The following is a 27,033-nucleotide window of genomic DNA, read 5'->3' on the forward strand; positions in this document are numbered from 1 at the left end:
ATGAAGCCCGGAAGATTAGCGACTGAGTTAACAAATTTAAATGGCTTCTGATGGCCGGTGTGCCTACATCCAACCGTATGCGACTGCGTAGATGATCAGAGCACCCTCCTGACTCATAAACACAGTATGCACGCGGAAATCTATGGAGCCAGACATCATTAATGAGGACCCGATCCAGTTTCTTGCAAATGAGACCATCATCCCATTTATTACACCAGGTATACAACGGACCATGAGAGCCCATATCAGTTAAGTTGCAATGATTAACGACAGCTTGAAACTCACTCATTCCCGGGGAAAGAACAGGGGAAACAGAGTGATCAGAGTGCTCCTCACTATCCAATATTTCATTAAAATCTCCCATAAGGATCCAAGGCTTATTACGGAAGAGTGGAGAATCATGATGACTTCGCAAATCCTCCCATAAGCCCTTTCTCTCTTCAGCAGTGTTTCTAGCATAGATAAAAGAACAAAAGAGTTCCTCTGTTTCACCCGCCAGTAAAACAGAGCACGTGATGAGTTGATCGCTCTTGAAATCCGGAGTCAACCGTACAGTAGGCCTCCAAAGCACCCAAATGCGACCAAGGCGATGGTATTCATAATTTGCCAAGAAAGACCAGTTTGCCAAAACCGATGATGCAATGTTATCTGCCTTCTTTTCCTTGACCCGCGTCTCCAATAAGCAGCCAAAAAGCATATCAGGATTCCTAGTCCAGTCCTTAATCACGGAATGTTTAATAGTTTTGTTGAATCCACGGATATTCCATGAGAAACTCATCATTTAAGCGCGACGGGTAGAAAACTTCTTCAAAGCAACTGAGGTGGCAGCCTTAGATGCTTGAGTTGAAGTTTCCTTAGTGTCATTTTGTTTTCGCTGAGAGATGCGAGCAGAGGGAGGGCGTCCCAGTCCTGCCTCACAGACATTTGATTGATCGATAGACGGATTAGATCCCTCTTGTAAAGGGGCAGCAGCTGTAGTTGAATCAACAGGAGACTCCCCCTCTGCTTCCTCAACCTCGTCTTTATCCTGTATCTCTCCTTCCTCCTCATCCATACTCAAAACTGCAAATTTTGATGCCGAAACCAGAGCTACCCCAGTATCTGAACCAGCAGGTTTATTTGGGCTTTGACCTGTTTTTGAAGGGGAGACAGTAGACCATTTCCCCAAATCTTCAACCAGAGTTGTTTCAGTAGCCAAGGTCTCTTTATTCGTTTGCTGCTCTAACTGTGTCCTAACTGCAACCTCATCAGACAAAACTGCAGTAGGAGCGACAGAAGCAGAAGCGACCTGTGCGGGCACTTGAGTGTGCACCTGCGTTGACTGATCAGGTAAAGGGCACTGCACAGGAGTTTTACACCAAGCTGCCAAATGACCCACACAGACAGAGCATTTAGGTGGCAACCACGGGTAATGGAAATCAACACAAACATCAGAGCCATTTTTTGAAAAATTCATACTTGTAGGCAAGTCTTTCGTGAGATCAGCATGGACAAAAACCTTTGCAACCTCAAAGTTTGAACAAGCTAGTGTTCCCGGATGCAACCGCACTGGTGTACCGACCACGCTAGTTAAGAAACTTAGGCCCTCCCAGGAATACAAGTGCATCGGAACTTTCTTTAGCCAAACCCATAAGGGAATAGATTTTTCCTCCGGTACTAATTTTTCAGTATCCGGCAACCACTTTGAAACAACCATCGGCACCTCCGCGATATTCCACATCCCTCTCTTCAGAATACGTGACCGAATTAACGGATCAGGAACCTTAAAACGCATAGTTGTGGCATTCACTTCATAAACATCAATCCCCTGGTACTCAGGGCCTTGCATCCAGATTTTATTGAGTATAACATGAACCTTACCGATATGAGGAGCAATGTCCAAAAATTTACCAACAAGAAAGTCCTCCCAAAGAGGCGTAGCATTATGGAGAACTTCATCAGGAATTTCCACCGAGGTTTTCCCATCTGAAGACGTAAGATTCACATCAAACTTTTGAAGAACACACTTATTTTTAACTTTCGAAACCCACGACTCCTTCACTGGAGGATTAGATGCCCCCGACGAGCCCCTTGACCCCTCCGACATCCCCTTCCGAGCAGCCTAGCGGCGCCGGCAGGCAGACTTTGCGAACACGTTACCACAAAACCCTAATCGCCAATTTTTTCGCCCTTAGCAAAACGCACCGTTTTCCTTCTTCTCTAGTTTATCTTTTTGGTTTAATTAAATCCTGGTTTAATCAAATTAGACCAAAAACCCTTAATCTTCTTCATAAAAATCACGCCTCCTCTCTTTTTTCTTGCCTTTGTCGACACTATCAGAGAGAGGGATAGAAAGTGTGAGAACCCTTGATTTTTTTTGGTGTAAAGGAGGAAGAGAAGGAGATCAAGCTTTTTCAGAGAGAAACAGAACTGTTAGGGTTTGGGAGAAAGAAGATCCGACGAGTCAAATCGTTTCGAAAGGTATTGATTTTTGATAGGGTTGTAGCTAAGAGATTTTCGTACACTCGCCTTTTTACAGAAGTGAATTTGAATTAATATTCTAGGAGATATCGGCAGTTTCGTGGGGCGTTTCTTCTCATTCGCGGATTGAGACCAGCGGGTGTTACGGGGACGATTGCGGTTTCATCTATTATCTGATCGTGCCGAAATGTTGTGGGAAGCTTCTGAACGTATATACCTTGATTTTCACTGGAGGGATTAGAAAGTTAACGGTTAGTTTTGGTTTCGTGGTTTCACTTGTGAGGTTGTTCTTTTCTGTTTTTTTCTGGCAGTTTATTTTCAATATTTGTTTGTTGTTGTGATTGGTTGTAGGAACAAGTTTGGTTGTTCTTGGATATTAGAAAGCCTCTTATTTGGTTGTATTTAGTTTTGTGAATCACTTGTTAAGGTAAGTGCAGGACCATGGCTTATCTAAGCTGGAGATTTCTCTAATCTGCTTGTTTATGTGTTGTTTGGCTTGTTGATTGTTAATTGATGATTGTTGGTTGATGGTTGATGGTTAGAGATATCTCTATTGCTTGTGTGTATAGCCCAGTAGATGGGAGGATTGCCTTACTGAGTGTTTATTAAATACTCATGCATTGCAATATGTGTTTGTGGTGCAGGTAAAGGCAAAGTGTGACCGTGGAATCAAGGCAATGAAGAGGAGGAAGTTCTAGTGGTTCGCTTGGTTGTCTAGCTTCTGTTAGGTTGCTAGAGTTGAGTCCTAGAATGTTGCTTAGGATTGTTGGTTCACTGGTTTATGTTGTTTGGATCATTGGTTTATGATTGGAATTATACTGGATATTATTAATATTGGCTATTTATATTTATTGGATATTGGTAATGTTTTCTGCTGATGATTGTGATTGTGGTTAGGGGGCTAGTGGATATGGAACCACTAGTTGTAGTTTATTATTATATTATATTATATATTTATTATTTATTATTATTATTTATTATTAAGAAAAAAAAAGGTTGGTCTTTTCATTTTGGTATCAGAGCCCTTACGGTTCTAGGTTTGGGTTCACTAGGCTTTGTGCTGTAGATGTTTGGGATTTGCATGCTTTGATTAATTATGTGAGTTAGTCAATTGTGTGTGGCATGGAGTCCTAGAACATCCTCTTCGAGCCGACTGTGTGATTCCACGGTGAGTTTATATTTCTGTTTTAAATAGTAACTGTTTGCTTAGTCTTCTGTTCATGGTAGTGCAGATGGCTAGAGATGATGCTGTGGCTGGTCGAGGTCGTGGACGCAGACGTGGTCATGGTTGCGGACGTGGTTGTGGTAGGGGCAGAGTCTCAGTGGTTAGTGAGACCGAGGACCAGAGTGTGACAGCAGAGGGTGTTGGCGAGTCGCAGGGGGTTCCGGGGGATTCCGTGAGTGTGGCAGGAGGGGGCGGTATTGATGCTCCAGTGGCCGGTGATGCTAGGGTCCCGGGTGTGGGAGTCCCAGCGGGTGGAGTCCCTGGTACTGACTTTGCGGCTATGCTAGCAGAGGTGTTAGCGCGGTTACCACCAGCGGTACCGGCTTAGGCTCAGGTAGTGCCACCAGTGGTGGCGGAGGAGCGGCAGCCAGTGGTTGCGGATGTGGGAGCACATAGACGTTATTTGTCTATGCTCAAGGAGATGAAGGATCTGTTCACTGAGAGGTTTTCAGGTGGTACAGATCCTACTGTTGCGGATGCGTGGAGGACGAGTGTGGAACGTAACTTCCATATTCTGAGATGTCCTGAGGAGTTTTGGGTGGACATAATGGTCTACTATTTGAGTGGTGATGCTGAGTTGTAGTGGAGATCAGTGGCTGCTAGGAGAGTGCAGCGGGAGATGACTTGGGCTGACTTCGTCTTGGAGTTCAACCGCAAGTATTTTCCTAGAGAGGCATTGGATCGGTTGGAGGTGCAGTTCCTCCAGTTGTCTCAGGGGACATGGTCAGTGCGGGAGCTGGATTTGGAGTTCAGTCGACTTCTTTGTTATGGGGGTCGGGCTTTGGAGTCTGAGGAGGCTCAGATCAGGAGGTTTTTGAGGGCTCTACGTGATGATTTGAGAGTTCACTGTAGAGGGCGAAGTTATGCTACGCATGCAGAGTTGGTTGAGACTGCAGCAGAGATTGAGGAGGATATCCGGGCACAGTCAGTGGCGGTAGCTCCAGCAGTTCAGCCTAGTAAGGCTCAGCAGCAGGGTGGTTCTAGCAGGGGCGGTAGGCCTACGCAGGGAACCAAGAGGAAGTGGGAGGCTACGCAGACGCAGAGTGGTGCGAGTTGCTTCAAGTGTGGGAGCAAGGATCATAAGATTGCTAGCTGTCCCAAGAGGAGTGCCCCGACGGCAGGGCCTCGAGTATGTTATCATTGCAGGGAGCCAGGGCACATCAGGCCCTTGTGTCCCAAGTTGCAGCCGGCAGCAGTGGCAGCGTTGCAGCAGGTGAGCCTGGAGGTCAGCAGGTGGCACGGATTGAGCAGGCGCCACGGGTTTACACGACAGCAGAGACTGGTGGAACAAGTGCCGGGGCGATCACAGGTATAATTTCTGGTACTTAACTTTGTGAATTTTTAGTAGGTTCAGATTATATATGTTCCTGTGATAAAGTGTTAGGTTCTCAACACATGAAGTTTGTGTAGGGACCTTGTTGGTGGGCGGGTTTAAGTCCCATGTTATGTTTGATTCTGGAGCTTCGCATAGCTTCATTTCTCCAGAGTGTGCAGAGTGTGCGGGGATCAGCGGGGATCCTGGAGAGCGTGCAGGAGTTGTCAGAGTTGCGGGAGGCGAGTTCCTGAGAGTGATTGGACGAGCCAGAGGAATTGATATTCAGATCGCAGGAGAGTCGTGGCCAGCGGATTTGCTTATCAGTCCAGTGGAGCTGTATGATGTTATTCTCGGGATGGATTGGTTGCATTGGCATAGGGTGCATTTTGATTGCCATCAGGGTAGAGTGGAGTTTGAGCGTTCAGGAGGGAATTTGGTTTTTCAGGGTGTTAGACCGACATCAGGGAGTCTCGTGATCTCAGCCATTCAGGCTGGGAAGATGATTGAGAAGGGCCGTGAGGTTTATTTGGTTACTATATCTATGCCAGAGTCAGTGGGGAAGTCTACGGTTAGCGGTATTTCGGTAGTGGAGGAGTTTGAGGATGTGTTTCGGTCTTTGCAGGGATTACCACCATCTCGGTCGGATCCTTTCACCATTGAACTGGAACCGGGGACAACACCGTTATCCAAGGCTCCTTACAGAATGGCTCCAGCAGAGATGGCAGAGCTGAAGAAGCAGCTTGAGGATTTGTTGAGTAAGGGATTCATCCGTCCTAGTGTATCACCGTGGGGAGCGCCGGTGTTGTTTGTGAAGAAGAAGGATGGGAGTTTCAGGTTGTGTATTGATTATCGGGGTTTGAACCGGGTCACTGTGAAGAACAAGTACCCTCTTCCTAGGATCGATGAGTTGTTGGATCAGTTGAGGGGTGCTACTTGGTTCTCCAAGGTAGATCTGGCGTCGGATTATCATCAGATACCGATAGATGAGGCAGATGTGAGGAAGACTGCTTTCAGGACTAGGTATGGGCATTATGAGTTTGTGGTGATGCCTTTCGGGTTGACTAACGCGCCAGCAGCGTTTATGAGATTGATGAACAGTGTGTTTCAGGAGTTTCTGGATGTGTCTGCCATCATTTTCATCAACGATATCCTGGTTTATTCTAAGAGTCCTGAGGAGCATGCCGTGCATTTGAGGGCAGTTATGGAGAAGCTGCGGGAGCAGAAGTTGTTTGCTAAGTTGAGCAAGTGCAGTTTTTGGCAGCGTGAGATGGGCTTTCTGGGTCACATTGTTTCTGCAGAGGGGGTTTCTGTAGATCCAGAGAAGATTCAGGCTATCAGAGATTGGCCTAGACCGCAGAATGCCACAGAGATCAGGAGTTTCCTTGGATTGGCAGGTTATTACAGGAGATTTGTGCAGGGGTTTGCAAGCAGAGCACGTCCTATGACTAAGTTGACAGGGAAGGATGTTCCTTTTGTCTGGTCAGAAGAGTGTGAGGAAGGTTTTGCAAGCCTGAAGGAGATGTTGACTACTGCGCCAGTGTTGGCTTTGCCTGAGCAGGGAGAACCCTATGTGGTTTATACAGATGCATCTAGAGTTAGTTTGGGGTGTGTTCTGATGCAGCATGGGAAGGTGATTGCCTATGCTTCGCGGCAGTTGCGGGTGCATGAAGGCAACTATCCTTCTCATGATTTGGAGATGGGTGCTGTAGTTTTTGCCCTGAAGATTTGGAGATCTTATCTTTATGGTGCAAAGGTACAGGTGTTTACAGATCATAAGAGCCTGAAGTATTTATTCACTCAGCCTGAGCTAAATTTGAGACAGAGGCGGTGGATGGAGCTTGTGGCAGATTATGATTTGGAGATAGCCTATCATCCTGGTAAGGCTAACACGGTTGCAGATGCTCTGAGTCGGAAGAGGGTAGCTTCGGCTCAGGAGCAGGAGTTGGAGTCTCTGGTAGGGGAGATCAGTGCGTTGAGCTTGTGTGCTGTTACAGGAACCGTTGGGTTTTGAAGCAGTTGATAGAGCAGATCTTCTGAGTAGGGTGAGATTGGCTCAGGAGAAGGATTTGGGGCTGGTGAATGCCTCCAAAGATGTGGATTCAGAGTATCAGGTCTCAGATAATGGTACTATCTTGGTGCATGGTCGGGTTTGTGTGCCCAAGGATGAGGAGTTGAGGCAGGAGATTCTGAGAGAGGCTTATGCGAGCAAGTTGTCTATTCCTCCAGGAGCGACTAAGATGTACCGTGATCTCAAGAGGTACCATCATTGGGTCGGGATGAAGAAGGATGTAGCTGGTTGGGTCTCGAGGTGTGATGTGTGTCAGCTAGTAAAGGCTGAGCATCAGGTTCCTGGCGGTTTATTGAAGAGTTTACCCATTCCTGAGTGGAAGTGGGATATGATCACTATGGATTTTGTGGTAGGATTGCCAGTGTCACGGACCTTTGATGCTATTTGGGTCATTGTGGACCGGTTGACTAAGTCATCACATTTTCTGGCCATTAAGAAGACTGATAGAGCAGCGGTCTTGCCTAAGAAGTATGTGAGAGAGATAGTCAGATTGCATGGGGTGCCAGCGAGCATTGTGTCTGATAGGGATTCTAAGTTTACTTCGGTGTTCTGGAAGGCATTTCAGGCAGAGATGGGCACTAAGGTGCATATGAGTACAGCTTATCATCCCCAGACAGATGGACAGTCTGAGAGGACGATCCAGACGCTGGAGGATTTGCTGAGGATGTGTGTATTGGATTGGGGTGGCCTTTGGGCAGATCACCTGAACCTGGTAGAGTTTGCTTACAACAACAGCTATCAGGCGAGTATTAAGATGGCTCCTTATGAGGCTTTGTATGGGAGACCATGTCGTACACCATTATGCTGGACTCAGGTGGGGGAGAGGAGCATGTTTGGTGCTAGTTTTGTTCAGGAGACCTTAGAGAAAATTCGGGTTCTCAAGCTGAACATGAAGGAGACTCAGGATAGGCAGATGAGTTATGCTGATAGGAGGAGGAGAGATCTTGAGCTTCAGGTAGGAGACAGAGTGTACCTCAAGATGGCCATGTTGCGGAGTCCGAACAGGTCATTGTCAGAGACTAAGTTGAGTCCGAGGTATATGGGTCCATTCAGAGTGATTGAGCGGGTTGGACCTGTGGCATATAGACTGGAGTTACCCGACGTTATGCATGCATTCCATAAGGTTCCATGTGTCTATGTTGCGGAAGTGTCTCCGTGAGGGTGAGCAGGTGTTGGCTAAGATTCCTGAGGATCTTCAGCCTAACATGACATTGGAGGCGAGACCAGTGAGGGTTCTCGAGAGGAGGATCAAGGAACTTCGGAAGAAGAAGATTCCTTTGACGAGAGTCCTGTGGGACTGTGATGGTGTTGAGGAGCAGACTTGGGAGCCTGAGGCAAAGATGAAGGCAAGGTTCAAGAAGTGGTATGAGAAGCAAGCCGCGACTTGAGCTTGTTTAGCCTGGTCCCATCTGTAATCCGTGGCTGGAGCGGGAATGGAGTATTCCAGCCCATCTCTCTTGTTACTCGGTCGCTTGGGGTGGTTGGTTGTGCGACTCAGTAACAAGATGAGGTGGTGTTCGGGGTACAAAAGTTTTCGTGAGGCGGGGTTTTGGAGGAAAGTTTCCTAAAATATAAGTTTCCAAAAGTGGAAAGTTTCCAAAAATGGAAAGTGTTAAATATGGAAAGTTTTTCGAGAGTTGGAATTTGTCCATTTTAGCGGTGGAGAGCCTTGGAGGGGCTTGTGTGGCCTTAGTGGTGGACTTTTGAGTCAGTGTGCCCGTGTGTGGCGGTATTCTTTTGTTATTGTGTGGCCTTTGTCGCAGGCTGTTTAGCCATAGTGCCTGTTTAGGCGGTCCTTCGGGACAGACGGTCCTTCGGGACTGATGGTCCTTCGGGACAGACGGTCTTTCGGGACTGATGGTCCTTCGGGACAGACGGTCCTTCGGAACTGATGATCCTTCGGGACAGACGGTCCTTCGGGACAGATGGCCTTTGTGGCGGGCTGTTTAGCCAGAGTGCCTATTTAGGCAGTCCTCTTAAGGATATTTGTGTGTCCTTGGTGGCGGTCCTCTTTAGGACATTTGTTCGGCCTTGGTGGCGGTCCTCTTTAGGATATTTTGTTTGGCCCTTGTGGCATGTATATGGTCCTTGTGTGGTCATGAGGTATTCCAGTGAGGGGATATGTGGTTGGTAGGACATTGAGATGTTTTACGCGAGCCACTGGAAGGAAACCTGGATAGGGATAGGACTCAGATGTGTTCAGAATTGTTTTCTCGCGGCTCTTGGAGGACTTAGGTTCTCCTACTACTGCCATATTCAGAGACTTTGTGGCTTGGGAGTATGGTTGGTATATCGACTTCGGACGACGGTCCGGAGGCGCGCTGTAGGGTGACGACCCGAGAGACGAGTTTGGATTTCTCCTTATATATTATGGCATGCGGGTTTAGGCCCGATGAGGAGCCAACATTTGGCATGCGGACTTAGGTCTGATGAGGAGCCAATAAAAACTCAAGGTTTAGGCCTATGAGTAAAGGAAAATCCAAAAGTCGAGAGCAAATGACGCCTGGAGCGTGAGTCTATCGCCGAGAGGTGACCTTCTGTAGATCAATTGGAGGAGTGCGGGCCGTGGAGACGGTTGCGCCGGATTCCTTGGCTGATGGTTATTCGAGATTCGAGGACGAATCTAGATTGGTGGGGGAGAATTGTAACATCCGTGTTCCGGGAATAGAGTTTGGGATGTGTTGAATAAACCAAAGGAGTGGGTTTTAATTGATTTTTTTGGTTTAATTAAAACCTGGTTTAATTAAATTAAACCAAAAACCCTTAATCTTCTTCATAAAATCACGCCTCCTCTCTTTTTTCTTGCTTTTGTATTTATATTTATATTCATAAAATCACGCCTTGGCTATTTATATTTATTAGATATTGGTAATGTTTTCCGCTGATGATTGTGATTGTGGTTAGGTGGCTAGTGGATATGGAACCACTAGTTGTAGTTTATTATTATATTATATTATATATTTATTATTTTTTATTATTATTTATTATTAAAAAAAAAAGGTCGGTCTTTTCAGGCGAAGCCAAGGTTCTCTCCATGGTGAAGGAAGTTGGATGCAAGGTTCTCTCCACGGTGGAGGAGGTTGGATGCAAGGTTCTCTCCATAAAGGATGAAAGCGGAGCCAAGGTTTTCTCTATGGTGGTCATACATTATTGTGATGATACACCATTGATTCGTATATTATGTCATATATTTTCTTTTGAAAATATTTTTTGAGCCAACAATTTTAGTAATTAAAAACTATGCAGAAGTGAAAGTAAAATAGTTGGCTTAATGTGTTCATATGAACATATTTTAGGTGGTGATAAAGAATATATTTGTAACATAAAGTATATTTAGGTGTAAAAAATATACTTTTAATAGTAACATACATAAAAAATTTGTAAATAGATATAAATTAGTGTATTATAACAAAACTAAAATTTATAAATAACGTACAACAAATATTAATATTTTTTGTTAAATTTATAAAACTTTAAACCCGTACATCGGGCGGGTTCTTATCTAGTATAATATAAGAATTTAATTTTGGGTGTTAGTTACTTTTTTGAAAAAAAAAATAATGGTATGTAAATGTAAATCAATACAATAAAAAGAAAGATGTGTTGCATTCCTGGTGTGACACATCAACATCAACATTGAAAACCAAGAGGTGGTAGGCTAGTGGTTCTAGCCTTGGTGGAAGAGTCGTCCTGTTGGTCTAGGCCAGGGATCGATTCTCCCCAAGCGCAAAAATTGCTCAGCTTTATCCCTTTGACACATGGGTATGGGCCCATTGCTTACGGCCCATTTGCATAACCGGGGGATCCTACCCATGGGATGTCCTTCCCCCAGAGAGATTAGTCTCGGACCCCTCCATAGGTCTGGGGATTTACTCTCTGAGTTAACAAAAAAAAACATCAACATTGAAGCATGGCTTGACACATACAGTTAAAATCAATAGCCAATAAAAATATTTTAATTAATACAGCTAAGATTTATAAATCAATTAAAAAGCTATGTGCCACTTCACGTTGTCTTTCACTTCATAAACCTTCACCAAGATAATATATAAAATAAAACACGAAGTCTATTATTGTTTGTTCTTCTCCTTCACAAGACAAGACATAAATAGAAGAAAAACCAAAAATCGTCACAAAGCTTCGCCTTCGATGAAACAAACATAAAGAAAAGAAAATGCAGCAGACATGGAAGAAGCATAGGTCATTGCTAAAGAGGCAAATCAATCTCACCAAATTCACCCATCATTTGATTAATTCGAACAAGAATTTCATGGCTTGACACATTAGTTCAAATCAATAGACATTGAAGTGCCTAAACCTAAAGTCTATAAGAAATTTATCAAGAACATTTACAATATAGACATTAAAGAGTAAGTCTTACTGTTCTAGAGGGTTTGTGAGTGAGAAACAAATCAAGAACTAATAGTTTGTAATCCCTAAACTTATTTGGTAATAAAATTTAAAATATATTCAGAAACTAATTTTATAAAATTAATATTATATGATAATGTAAATAATAAAAAGAATAACATTACTATTGAAATTATCAAAACTTATGAAATGATTCTAAATAACATATATTAAATTATGAAATCGAAAAAAAAAACAAAACAGAAAAAATATGACAAAAATAAAATAAATAAAAAAATCCTGCGGCGTAGCGCGGGTACCAACCTAATATTATTAAAGACTGAGAGCAAATAAAAAAATAATGTTTTGAATGATACATCAGCTTGTTTCCAGAAAATGCTTATCTATTAATGTATATAGATGCTTACCTTTGAATCTAATTAAAGTTGATTGGTGCAAATGTTAACGTGGTAAGAAAACAAAATCTAATTTTTAAGTTTCACCAACCAATTAAAAATCCTAAGAGTATATGTAAAATTAGAGGTGGACGTACGGTTTTCCAATTTGGTTCGCTTCATCTTTTGGGTTTTTCAGGTTCTAAAAAGAAAAAAAAACCAAAATGTAAATCAACTATATGAAAATTTAGTTCTTTTTTGTGGTAATTCCTTTTTTATTATCTTTATAAAATTGAGTTCAAATCTTCTATATATTAATAGAGAAGCACATTTGCAAAAAAAAAAAGCTGACGTGTCAGCGTTATAGAGCTCAGGACACATTTTATCAAACAACATTCAAAACATCAACTTATTTACAAATTTCTACCATTATATTAATTAAAAAAATATATGTTATACCTAGACATGCCTCTCAAAAGGCCGAACCTCTCCTCTCATCCATAAATACATTATATTTATCACTAACATATACATTACCATTGGCCAAATCAAACAAACAACTCTACAGTTATAATTAAAAAAAAATCGAATAAGAATATGAGTATATGTCAAATAAATTAAATAACAAAATAAAATATCTGATATGATTTGTAGTTAAACATGCTTCCGCGCATTACTCTACCTAGTTAATAAATATTACACAAGAAGTAGCTGAACTAATGACAAAAAATGCATAGATAAACTGAACAAGAGAAAAAGATTTGTCAGGTTGGTCCATGCATAATAAATATATCATGGAATTTTGATTGAGAATTGTTTTGCTGGTTGATTCCACAAAATGTCCATCATCACACTAACAAAACGTCCATCATCACACTAAATGCAAAACCAAACGAGTTACAACTTACAACCAAAGCTTTAATCGAGCTACAATCCTATCATCAGGTCTAATCTGAAACCTTGCTAAGTCAATACATTGACTATTAGTTCATCAGGTCAAAACTTCTAACTACAATGACCGGGTTAAAAACAAAAACAAAGGAGATAAAAGAGTTTCCACTGGAACAACAAAAACAATAGTTAATAAAGAGACTATATTCCCAACCTTGTATTCTTAGTTCAACTTCCGGATGCATAATTCTATATCCAACCAGTCACCATGCAAGAAATGGTTCGGGATGAACATGAGATTCTGTTGAGGGACATGAAAACTCACTTTGAGAATCCTCTCCATTTTTGGTGATCCATAGACCATAAGTCAAAGTGTGTCCATCGTCCACATTGTAGGAAACATGATATGAGTACTCTCCCACTTCTGGAGTAGAGGGTGCAATGCAGCTTACAGTTAAATACACACCACAAGGTTCCTTGAAACACTGCACTGCAAACAATAGCCTCTTGACGTATTCCTTTTCGATTTTCATCGTGCAGCCGATGTTTATAAGGCTGTTAAAGGAAACGCCACAACTGAAGGAATTAAGCCCGAATCCTTTCGAGTGAGTAAGAGCATAGTGATTGTAGAGATCCTTGTATGGGCCAGTATAATTGCAGTCTTGTTCAGGGCATGAGCATGGAGAGAAGTTGCATTCTTTCTCATGAGTTGATTCTTTCCCATTAGAGGAACTCTCGGTGCAACCAAAGATGGAGTTTGGGCATGGGAAAGAAACTGATTTAACAACTTTCTCCATTGCTCTGCAACGACTGTGACCAATAGGCAAAGCACAAGCAGGGCACTTATTTCTCAGTTTCGGACAACAAGAAGAGCAAGCTATATGTCCATTAGCACACTGAAATAGCAAACCAACGAGTTCCGGTTAACCTTTGCAATGAGTAATAACAACATATATTGGAGAGAATAAAATTAGTATATGAGAGAACATGATAAGCATAATGTAACAAATATGATTCCTTAAGAAGCTATGCACTAATGTTTTATAATTCCTGATATATACTCTTGTTTAGCACGAGTTTTTTACTTCAAAAAAAAAAACATAACTTACGAAACTTCAATAAAATCCTCAAAAATCGTCAAAATAAACAAGCTAGATACTCAAACCTGGAATATAAGAATCGTCAATGCTTCGTAGCAAATAGGACAATCAAGAATATCAAGATCCATCAGCATCATCGCCGAGCGTCTCTTTGCCTCATCACCGGAAGATAACGACCGACGTGTTCTCTTTTGCGAGAGAATGTTTTGAGATCCATTCCCTGCTCCCGAAGCTTCCGAAATCCAGGATCCCATCATGTCAGCGGCTTGACTACTAAGAAATCAAAACCGGAGAGAAGCACTAATACGTCTTTATTTCAGAAGTGTTAATATTATTTTCTATTATATCGCAGTCAGTCTAATATCAATATAATATTATGTGTTTTTAGTGTACTTTATATTTAAAACTATTCTAGAATTTTATCTTTCATAATGACCCGAGATTCTCTTTTTTTTAAAAAAATATAGAATAATATTTGAATACTTATATTTTTAAACCCTTGATTGAGAGCCACCTGCGGCCGTGTGTGCAAAGATCAATGACGATACCGGATCTTTTAAACGATTTGGTAGATGAGATACTCTGTCGCGTTCCGGCCACATCCATGAAACGTTCACGATGTACTAGCAAACGATGGAACCGTTTATTCAAAGATGATCGGAGATACGCAAGAGAGCACTGCGTTAAAGCCCCAAAGGAGATTCTTTTACTCATCTTGACAGACAAGTACAGGATTTGTCCGTTACGCATCAATCTTCCCCATGGAGATGTTCCTCCATCTGTAGATATAAAAGAGAGCTTAGCCTACCAGATCCGCAATTTGACAATTCACCTCAGTTGGATATAGCTGAAGTCTTTCACTGCGACGGCTTATTATTATGTACCGGCCTTTGCCACTCTAAAATAGTGGTTTTGAACCCGTTTACTGGTCAAACCAGGTGGATCGAAGCCGGCAATCGTAAGATGGACGGTAGAAAATTTGTTCTCGGATACTACTACCAAGACAACAAGAACAAGTCCTGCAGTAAAAGAAGCTACAAAATTTTGTGGTTTGATGTTTTTTGCATAGATACAGAAATCTACGAGCTTAACTCTTGTGACTCGTGGAGGAGGATTCCTGATGGTGATCTCACTCCACCAGGCTGCTACGCTAACCGCTATCCCGACGCCGTATTTTTAAAGGGAAGTTGTTACTATTTTGGTATTGAGAAATCAGAACCGCATCATCTTGGCTTCTCATTGATCAGATTTGATTTTTCTACTGAGAAATCATCTCTATCTGTACCTTTTCCCTATCAGTGTTCAACGTATGGAGTTTTCGATCTTTCCGGGTCAGAGAAGAGAAGCTTTCTGTGTTTGTACAGCCCGATGCTTCATCTAAGACTGAGATATTGGTGACGAGTAAGATTGATGAGACCACCAAAGTAGTGGTGTCTTGGAGCAAGGTCTTAAGATTGGATTTGAGCTCTGATCTTCAAATTAGGAACTCCATCTCGAACTGATCTCACTTGGACCGAGAATAAACCCCTTCTCGGACCCCCATTACTCGGGTTAACAAGAGGCATGTTCGTATCCACTTTTCTAGGTCCACCAGAATTTTTAACCTTGGGCTCTGATACCATGTTAAATTTGGGCTTATCTTGGGCTTCTAACTAAAAACCAATTGGCAATTAGTAGATTGACTCTAACCCTTTATATTATAATGACAGTTTCTTTATTCTACATATGTGGGACTTAGATTGTATCTCAACATTAATTATGTTTCAAGTTTGGTCCAAATCGAGCTACCAAAAAGATTTGACTAAACCAACCCTCTACTCTACATGTAATATTATGTGTTGTTCTTATATTATCTTGGTCATATTCTTTGAATAATCTTCTGATCGAGCGAGCTGGAGGCAAAAGGAGAAGATGTGGGTGACTACATAAGCTCTATATGTAATCTCTTTTTTGGTGTGTTTTTTTCAAAAAAAAATTATCTCGGCCATGTTCTTTTTTTTTTTCTTAACTAGGTTGTGGTGTAGTTGGCACTTTCTTGTTTTTTTTTTGGTTTTTTTCGTTTTCTCTTTTGTATTATTTCGGTTTAATTAGGCATATACGGGATTTGCCGTCACTTTTATTTATACACTATATGTTTATACCATTTCGTTCAGATGTGTATAATTGTGGCGTTTATTTTTTATGAATTATGAAGATGTTGTTTCTTGCTTTTGAGCATCCAATCTTATCATTGACTGATATTGTTTCCAATACATTTATTGTATTATATATTTTCTAATTAACTACTTATGTAAACCCTTCATACGTTGATGTTGCAATAATAAGTTATTTTTTTAAAATATCTTCCGTGTATGTGATTATGTTTGTATGCCCATGTTTTGGTCTAATATCAATAAGGTCGTTTCTGTTTTTCTTTAGTTGGCTTTGAAACCAATATTTAAGCAAATAATGGGTCAAATTATGGTGTTAATAAGTAATATAAATTCTTATGTATATATATATATATATTGTATATATGTGACTATAAATTTAGCTAACTAAAAAATTATGTAATATTTAAATACAGTCTTGAACATATATATATTTTTATTTGTGGGAGGAATGTATGAAGTTATTGGATAGAAGTTATTTTTGAGTTAAATGACCTTTATTGTTTTTAAAGTGAGTTAAATATTAATAAATTTTTATATGTGTCTTGACTTTTTTAAAAAGGAATACCAAGTGTTTCCTTCCAAATTTGAAGTGATATAGTATTTTAGTTTTCTTATATGATTTTATGAATTTTAATGTAAAAGTTTTTCAAAGTAATAAGTACACTCACTGATTGAATTATAAAATTTGGAGAAATGTTTATTACGTTTAATCATCTGCTCTTTTAAATAAATTAAATAAGTATGTTGTTATTCCTACAAATAGGACAACATATATTATAATTTAACCATGGAGTTAAGCAATGGAAATGGAACTTGTGATTGCAAGACAAAATGCTTATATGTTACACATTGATCGTTTAAAAATGAATAGGAACATCTAATTCTCAAATAAAGTTGATTATTTTGTTAAAACCAACATATGTGAATTTAAATTTAACTATGCAAATTTTAAAAAAAAATATGAATAGATTAGAAAGGCGAGAAATATAAAAGAAATATTTTTTTATATAAATAAAATAAAAATTGAAAACAATGTTAAATATATATAATACTTTCTACAATATAGAATCAAACTCTTACAAGTTACAACACATATGAGATATAACAACATTTGATATTGGTAGGAGAGGATGAGAGAATGTTTACTATAAGATGGTAATCCAAATTAGATAATGGAGATGAATCTTTAAAAAATAGAACAATGTAATATCTATATATATATAATACTTTCTAAATTAAAATATATAATCAAACTCTTACAACACATATGAGATATAACAACATTTGATATTGGTGGGAGAGGAAGAGAGAATGATTACTTATAAGATAATAATCCAAATTTGATAAAGGAGATAAATCTTTTAAAATAAGAACAATGTAAAATATATATCATGTAGTCTCTAAAATTAAAATTTAGCATTAACAATTTACAATGATATTTCATTTTTTTTTTACAACCCATACAACAAAAATAAGAAATCAAAAATAACAAAAAAAAAACGAAAAATGGTTTGAGGTATTGTAGAAGAGAATGAGAGAATGTGAAAATGAGATAGTAAAAGAATGTCAATATGAGAGAATGATAGATTAAGAGAATGCTTATTTATATGATAAGAAATGATGGAAGTTACATTTAGAACGATGGAGTTACAATAGTAATTTATTGTGTTTGAATAAAATTGAGTGGTAGATTATGATTAATGCATAATTTATTTTATTTTCAGTTATAATTTTATTTTAATGTGTGAGTTAAATGTATTGTGTTTATTGGATCTTAAATATTGTTTAAAGCAATTGGAAAGCAAAAAAAAAAAATAAAAAAAAAAGGGGCATTCTCAAAAATAGCCCTTTTTCCATACCCCTTTTTAAAAATACCCCTTCATGTTGACCATTTTTAAAACTACCCCTATTTATATACAAAATGACCAAATTACCCTTTTTGAGTGACAGCAAGAATGTACAGTCATCAAAATCGAAAATATTTTCCCGCCAAAATATTTTCCCGCCAAAATCGAAAGTTTTTCCCGAAAAAATTATTTTTTCTCGCCAAAATCGAAAATTTTTCCCGCCAAAAATATTGAAATTCATACCTTTTAAAAACATTGTAAATGCTTTTAAAAAACTTTTAAAAAACTTTTAAAAGCGTTTACAAAGTTTATAAAAGCGTTTACAAGTTGTTTAAAAAACCTTTTAAAACTCTTTAAAAAATCTTGTAATAGCCTTTACAAGGTGTTTATAAGGCTTTTATAAGGTAGAAACCTTATAAAATCTTTTAAAAACCTTGTAAATTTTTTTTGGCGAGAAAATTTTTTTGTCGAAATTTTTTATCAAAATTTTTTTGACAGGAAAATTTTTGGCGGGAAAATATGTCGGAAATTTTTTGGCGGGAAAATTTTGTTTTTCTTTTTATTGAATAAAATAATTTTCATCTAAGGGTAAAATGGTCATTAAAAATTAAAAGAGGGCAAAAATAAAAATGGCCAGAAAAGAGGGTATTTTTGAAAAAGGGTATATCAAAAGGGGCATTTTTAACAAATTCTCAAAAAAAAAATAGAAAACATTAAATGAAAATCAACCAATATGGAGAGACCAAAACCTTACTTTTATATATATGATATATTGCTTTAAACTTTGAAATGAGAAATAAATTATAAACAATAATTTTACATGAGAAATATATTAAATTAGCTAATCAAAATATGAATATAAGTTTAGCCAACCAAAATAAATAAAAAATATTAAAATTTAACCAAAAATAATTTATCTTGAAAGATAATAAGTTAGTAGGAGGAATGAATTAATGTACAGTTATTGGATATGAGTTACATTTGAGTTAAATAGAGTTACATGTCTTTAATTATAAATAAATATTTTAATTTTTATAATCTAAAATAAAAGGAATACCAAGTGGCTGAATCAAAATTCACATTATTTGGTTGTTTGTTGATATAAACTCAACACTTACACATAATATTTCAAAATAAAAAATATTACTTTTTAAGTGACAAACTAAATTAGTTTTCTTATAAAATTATATGAATTCTTCAATCTCAATAATTTTTAAAATCCCAAGGATAAATTATATTTTTTTGGTTTTCACATCAATTTAATTTTATAGTGCTAGATTTCATACTAATGTTTCATCTTTAGAGAATTTAGTGAAATGATATTTTCAAAATTATATTTTATTTTTATATTTAAGGTCCAGTTGAATATGTTTTGTTTTTTGGATCATTTTTTATTTTGATTAAAGACACAAAAAAGCAATTGTTTAATTATGTTCTTTTTGTTTTCAAAAACCTCAAATCATAAAAACAAAAATATATATTATAAATGGATAAATGGATAGTTATATTGATCTTTATAAATTATTAAAAATGATACATGAATATGTGAGATAACCAGAGACATAATAGATAATTACATATTGATCATTTCAACTTTATGATCTTATTGTGTGGTGAATATTGTAAGGAAGTATGAAAATAATGACTTTATAAGATGTTAATATAAAATAGAAAATGGAGATAAAAATTTTAAAATATTAAAATATATATATAAGATATACATATCATACAAACTCTAAAACTAAGCTTTTACAATGATATTTGATTTGATTTTTTATAACCTATACAACGACTAAGAGAATAAGATAATGAGTATTTATAGGAAGAAAAATGATGAAAATTTACATTTAGAAAAATGAGAGTTACAATTCTAATTTATTGTTTTGTTTTAATACAATTGATTAATACAACTTAATGGAGAAATAAAGTTGATGCATAATTTATAGGGAGAAGCTATAAAGATTTCAGTTTTATATTATGTGAGTTAAATGTGAAAATTAATTGTTTTACATTTGTGTTTTAATATAATTTTTTTAATACAACTTAGTGGAGAAATAAAGTTGATGCATAATTTATAGGGAGAAGCTATAAAAATTTCAGTTTTATATTATGTGAGTTAAATGTGAAAATTAATTGTTTTAAATTTGTGTTTTAATATAATTTTTTTTTTGATAAAATTGCATTGCCAAGTGGACCAATAAGGAACCAAAAATAATTTCTCTTGAAAGATAATAAGTTAGTAGGAGGAATGAATTAATGTACAATTATTGGATAGGAGTTACATTTGAGTTAAATGGAGTTACATGTCTTTAATTATAAATAAATATTTTAATTTTTATAACCTAAAATAAAAGGAATACCAAGTGGCTGAATCAAAATTCACATTATTTGGTTGTTTGTTGATATAAACTCAACACTTACACATAATATTTCAAAATAAAAAATATTACTTTTTAAGTGACAAACTAAATTAGTTTTCTTATAAAATTATATGAATTCTTCAATCTCACTAATTTTTAAAATCCCAAGGATAACTTCTATTTTTTTGGTTTTCACTCATCAATTTAATTTTATAGTGCTAGATTTCATACTAATGGTTTCATCTTTAGAGAATTTAGTGAAATGATATTTTAAAATTATATTTTATTTTTATATTTAAGTTCCAGTTGAATATGTTTTGTTTTTTGGATCATTTTTTATTTTGATTAAAGACACAAATAACCAATTGTTTAATTATGTTCTTTTTGTTTTCAAAAACCTCAAATCATAAAAAAAATATATATATTACATTGATCTCTGCAGATTTAACAATTGGATCACAAAACAAAATAGTCTTTATAAATGGATAAATGGATAGTTATATTGATCTTTAAATATTATATTGATCTTTATAAATTATTAAAAATGATACATGAATATGTGAGATAACCAGAGACATAATAGATAATTACATATGCATCATTTCAACTTTATGATCTTATTGTGTGGTGAATATTGTAAGAAAGTATGAAAATAATGACTTATAAGATGTTAATATAAAATAGAAAATGGAGATAAACATTTTAAAAGATTAAAATAAATATATAAGATATACATATCATACAAACTCTAAAACTAAGCTTTTACAATGATATTTGATTTGATTTTTTATAACCCATACAACAACAATAACAAAAAAAAATACAAAACAAAACAAAACAAAACAAAAAAGAGATTTGAGAGTAGTGGAAGAAGATGAGAGAATGAAAGAGTGATAGACTAAGAGAATAAGATAATGAGTATTTATAGGAAGAGAAATGATGAAAAATTACATTTAGAAAAATGAGAGTTACAATTCTAAATTATTGTTTTGTTTTAATACAATTGATTAATACAACTTAGTGGAGAAATAAAGTTGATGCATAATTTATAGAGAGAAGCTATAAAGATTTCAGTTTTATATTATGTGAGTTAAATGTGAAAATTAATTGTTTTCAATTTGTGTTTTAATATAATTTTTTTAATACAATTTAGTGGAGAAATAAAATTGATGCATAATTTATAGGGAGAAGCTATAAAGATTTCAGTTTTATATTATGTGAGTTAAATGTGAAAATTAATTGTTTTAAATTTGTGTTTTAATATAATTTTTTTTTGTTAAAATTGTATTGCCAAGTGGACCAATAAGTAGAGACTGAAACTCTACTTTTATATATATGATTAATTTTGGTCATGTTCTCTTTGAACTGATATCTTAATAAGATGTGGTATTGTAGTGTTAAAAAAAAAGAATAAATATTAACGTGGTTTTGATAATCACTCTCCCCACCCATATTATTATATTGGGTATACTTTTATATTGTGGAATTTTTGGTGAAATCAATTGGTTTAACTGTTTAAGGTCAAATTAAAAGGAAAATGAATCGTAGTGTTTCCTTCTTGTTGAGTGCTAAGAAGATTCATAACAGGGAGAAAATAAATGTTACGTAGTCCATACTCTAATCTATACTAAATAAAAGTAGAAGCTATAAGCCCCTAAGGGTGTTTACCTAGGATTTAAAACATCCAATCGGAATTCGATATCTCACAAAATTAACATTTTTAAAATTTTCAGAATTTTATATTAAGATATTTTTTAAACAACCAATCAGGATTTGAAATGTCATTCATTATCATTTTTTAAATTTCTAGAACTTTTTAGAAAAAAGAAAATTTTAAATTTGTGGAAATAAAAAAACTATGTACAATATCCCACATCGGCTAGAAAAGTTTTAGACAATAATTCAAAACCAGTATAAATAAGATTAATATGCTTTCAACAACGAATGAACATGAAAGTTTGATTTATCAGACGTGCAAGTTTAAAAGTTTTATTCGGTTTGATCCGGTTTTTTATTTGATCAAACTAAAACTTTAAAAAGTTTCAAAAATATATATTATGAAATTTAAATTTTTTAAAATTTTAAATATTATAAATATTACTTTTAAAGGTTCTTAGCTTTTAAAAGGTTTTTAAATATTATAATTTTAAATTTTAATATTTTAAAATATTATAAATATTTAAACTTCTAAAAGTTTTAGCTTTTAAAAGGTTTCAAAATATTATAATTTTTAAATTTTAAAAATTTCTTTAACATTCAAAAGGTTTTAAAAAAATGAAAATTTATAAATTTTAAAAGTTTAAAATATTATAAATATTGAAACTTTTAAAAGTTTCAAATATTAAAAGTATTTAAACTTTATAGAATTTTTTTAAATATTACAATTACTTAACCTCCATATAAATTTAATTTTAAGATATTATATCTATTCTAATGAAAAGTTGATATTATATATTGCTATAAACTCCTAAAGGTGTCAATATAGGATTTAAAAAAACCAATAAGAATTAGATATTTCACTAATAATTTTTTTCAAAATATAGTAGTAATCTATATTATTTAGATTTTTTCAAAAACAAAATGAAAATCTATAGAAATAAAAGAAATATGTATAATGTCTCACATCGGCTAGAAAAATTTAGACAATGGCTGAGAATCATTATAAATAAGAATAATATGTTTTTAACTATAAATTTATCAGGTTTTCTTGATTTATGCTTATTTATCAGGGTTCCAAATTCAAAAGTTTTCTTTGATTTATTTTAGAAAATTAAATTTTTTAAAAGTTTAAATATTTATTATAGAATGTTTAGAAATATTATAAATACCTCCATAAAAATGTTAAAATATTATAACTATTTAAACTCTATAAAAAGTAAAAGTCATTAATATTTAACTCTAAAAAAATAAAATGTTACAAATATTTAAACTATATCTAAAGTTTGAAATATTTAATCTCTATTAAAAATTTAAAAGTTCAAGAATTACTAAATATTATATATCAAATTTTTAATATCTTGAAAATATCTTTGTTTTTGTGCTTCATATCTCTTATGAGCTGTAAAACATGTTTTTGTTTATGACTTTACAAATGATTTGATACTTTTGCTGTAAATTTTTTATTTTTAAATCTAAGAAAGAAGGATTGACGTCGCAAGACCTTGATTTGATGTTATTTGAGTTTAAAGAAGAATGATCGACAAAAAGCACAAATATTGTTTTAACTATACATGTGTTCATATTACTTTCTCTGCAAGTAAAGATTTTGGTTTGAGATGTTTTTATACGTGTGGATCTAAAACCGAATAAGTATATGGATGAAATTATCAATAATTGGGTGCATGTGTTGACTATGCTGGTCTTCATGAATTACACAATTTTTATGAAAAAAAAAATGATTTTGGGTTTGGAGTTTGATAGGTTAACAAGTTGTGTGGTAGTCTAAAAAAAATGTTTTTTCAGTAAAAGAATGTGAAGAAGTTGACGAGGAAGAACAAGAAGAAGAGTATAATGAAGAACTGTACGGTAAAAGTAACGATGACAATTACCATAAAATTTGACAATGAAAATGACAAGAAAGAATATGAAGAATAAGAAAACATTAAATAAAAAACACGAAAACATAGGTGATAGCGATCAATTAAATATGAAAAAGAGATAAATTCATGATTATAAAATTGTTTCGTTTTCCTGGTGGCCAAAGAAATGGTTTAGGACATGTGAGGTCACCAGTTTGATCCGTCTCGCCTGGACGTCGAGTTTGAGATTTGAAGTATTGTGCATAGAAAGAAGATTTAGAGGAATCCACTTTCTTATGATTGTAATCTAAAACACCTAGAACCCAACAATAAAGTCTGATCATCATCATTACAGTAGCATCAACCCAAACCTGAGTTGGGGTTCGATACTTTCCAGGAGCTGTCTATTTACAACAGGGATGTTATAATAATTTTGCCTATTTAATGTTAATGTATACCTATTTAAATAATTTTTCAATCTCATGTTTTTCAAGACAAATTTATATAAGAATACCCGCGCATAACGCGGGTTTATAACCTAGTGAAGAAAAAAAAAAAAAAAAGAGAGATGAAATAAAGAGATGAAATCTCTATATCTAAGAAATAAAATAATATACACAATCGCTTAGAAAATCATCGGTTCTCGGTTCCGGCTCTCGGTTCCCGGTTCTCTCTTTCCATTTCCGTACACAATCGCTTAAATGGAAAAAAATTGTGATTGTGATTGTTTCCGGTTCGGTTCTCTCTTTCCATTTCCGTATATTGAATCTCTCTAACTCGGAACTCCTGGAATAAGTTAAAACAATCGCTTAGAAAATCATAGGTTAGTTGTTGGGAAAAAGCTTTTTCATACCTCAAATAAAGATTTATGTTTGATTCATTTATCAAATATATTCCCTTGCTAATTCATAGTTTAACAAAATATTATTTTAAAATTACTATTCAAACTTATTAATTTGTGCAAAATATAAATTTGTTTCTATGATGGTAATTAAGAAACTATGAAATTTTGATAACGTGAATAACACATGTAAAATGACGTGGATGCCAAGTCACAGCGTTAACAAACAGCTTTTCTTTTCATTTTCTCTCAATTTAAGCTTATCTTTTATGGTTTGCATTAACATTTACACACATATATATATATATATATGATATTTTCCCGATGGATTCTTTGAAATTTGCTCTATATGTTTTTTCTTCCACCGTAAAACCCATTTAATTTATCATGTATTTTAAATTCCATCCACATCATTTCCATACGTGTCTAGGGCAACTAAATTTCACATAATTTTTTGTCACCATAGACAACATATGTATGATTTTGTACAAATTCATATAAATTTGAATTAATATAGTACTTAAGTATCATTAGCCATTCCCAAGCTTAACCACTCTCTTATTCAATCGTGGCTCGAAAGCCTATTCGCATCTTGGCTAGAAAGTCTATGCATTTTAGCTCAAAAGCCTAACCATATCATGACATTTAAAAAGTTTTGTTAAACTGAAGACAAAATTCATAGATATCTTACAGAATTTGAATATCTCATGAGAATTTAATGTCTTATAATTATAACTAACAAAAATAAGACATGTGTTAGCTAATCAATTAGATGTTGATACGTATCAATGTATTTTCAAGTTAAAATTTCACGCTGTTCCCATTTGTTTCACTCATTTCTATTTTTCTCTTAACCACCACGTATTGAATTTGAATTCCTAATTGAATTAAGTTTATATCTTAACTATCGGTTCTTTTTTCTATTTCTGTTTTTTAAAATGAATTGTGAGTTCCTCTCTTTTTATTCTCTTTTTCTGATTTGGGTTTTGATCTCCGCGACCTGAAAAAGAACCAGTGTTTTATGTTTCTTTAATCCATAAATCTCCAGAGATGCTGGAGTCTTCGCCAAATTGCTATATAATGTGATGGGGCAAAAGCTGTCTGTATTAATTATGATTGGGAATTTCACACACACACAAAAAAAAAAGTCTTATCTTGTTTATTCTCCTTTTCCAATGTATACATCACACGCTTGTGTTTAATTGTAGATCATATACAAAAGAAAGAATTACTCAAATGTTGTCCAAAAGTTGGTTTATTACTCAAATCTATAAATCTTTTAAAAATTACTAGAATGTTTAGTGCCCTGGGTGTGATTACAATTTACCCCTTGGGTTTTATTTTCCGAATTTAAGTAAAAAAAAAAATACACATCAACAAATTAAAATACACATCAGATATGAATTAACACGTCATTAAGCAGTTTTTTTTAGATCCACAGTTTTGTTTTCTCTCGTTTATATCAAAGAGAGGGAAAGTGAATAGTTTTAACTATTCACAAACCGCGAGAAAAAAAAATTATCGAAACTCTCGTCTCTCGTCGCCGGCGATACTGTCATTGTCCACTCTCTTGCCGTCAATCTCCCGCCGTCATCTCTCGCCGTCATCTCTCACCGTCTTTCTTCGTCGTCGCACTCTCTTTCTTCAATTGGCTCTCTCTCTCTCTCTTCGTCTTCTTCGTCTTCTTCGTCTTCGTCTATCCGGTATGTGTCGACTGTTTAATTTCGAGTTTTCCGGCTGAATGTGGGTTTTTTCGATGATTTACGGCTGATTGTCGCTGTTGTTAATGACGGCTGATTTGTTAGATTTATTCGATTCGATGGCTGATTTACTTTTTGTTTTATGTTGCGGCTCAGTTATTTTAGGGTTTACGGCTGATTTGTTAGATCTATTTGATTTGATGGCTGATTTACTTTTTGTTTTATGTTGCGGCTCAGTTATTTTAGGGTTTATGGCTGATTTGTTAGATTTATTCGATTCGATGGCTGATTTACTGTTTGTTTTATTTTGCGGACGGATGAGTTGTGACTGAGATATTTTGTGCTTTAGATCTGAGTTATGTGTTTGTGGCTGAGTTATGTTATGCTTTATGTATGAGTTTGTTTTATGTTATGGCTGATTTATGTTATGATTTACTTATGAACTATAACAGATGTCGATGGTGATTATTTCTTCTGAAGAACAAGCAAGGGATTACCCCCCAAGACTATATGCTAAAATAGAGTCTAGAGATATAAACACAAATTTCAGGATGAAAGAATTCCCTCAGATTAGGGAATCAATAGGACTGGATGCGTGGGATGAAACGAAGAAAGTACCAATTGGAATAATCTCTAAGCTAGTTGATAGCCAATTCGTCTGGTCTGGTAAGGTTGTTCATTTCCTACTATGTAACCAGTTAAGGGTACATAAGAAGGAGCTTTGGTTTGTGGTCGGCGGTCAACCTATCAGGTTTGGGTTGAATGAATTTCATTATCTGACGGGGTTAAACATAGACCCAATGCCTACTG

At 35.3% G+C, this 27,033-nt stretch overlaps 1 protein-coding gene and 2 pseudogenes across 1 annotated transcript; 1 reads left to right on the top strand and 2 right to left on the bottom strand.

The window, feature by feature from the left end:
* Window positions 1–781: 781 nt before the first annotated feature.
* Window positions 782–2,086, bottom strand: LOC147932891 (uncharacterized). The gene has a single exon (XM_087477216.1). The coding sequence runs from the start codon at window positions 2,084–2,086 to the stop codon at window positions 782–784; it is 1,305 nt and encodes a 434-aa protein (XP_087333342.1).
* A 10,841-nt stretch (window positions 2,087–12,927) lies between these two features.
* Window positions 12,928–14,063, bottom strand: LOC104733900 (E3 ubiquitin-protein ligase SINA-like 7; annotated as a pseudogene).
* A 279-nt stretch (window positions 14,064–14,342) lies between these two features.
* Window positions 14,343–15,306, top strand: LOC104733902 (F-box protein ETP1 pseudogene; annotated as a pseudogene).
* Window positions 15,307–27,033: the final 11,727 nt, after the last annotated feature.

The sequence above is a fragment of the Camelina sativa genome, chromosome 12, assembly GCF_030686135.1.
Source record: "Camelina sativa cultivar CO46 ecotype springtype chromosome 12, ASM3068613v1".
Classification (NCBI taxonomy): Eukaryota; Viridiplantae; Streptophyta; class Magnoliopsida; order Brassicales; family Brassicaceae; genus Camelina; species Camelina sativa.

What these genes read in the sequence shown, in the direction of transcription:
- LOC147932891 (XM_087477216.1), bottom strand. Translation starts at nt 2,086, where the DNA reads ATGTCGGAGGGGTCAAGGGGCTCGTCGGGGGCATCTAATCCTCCAGTG.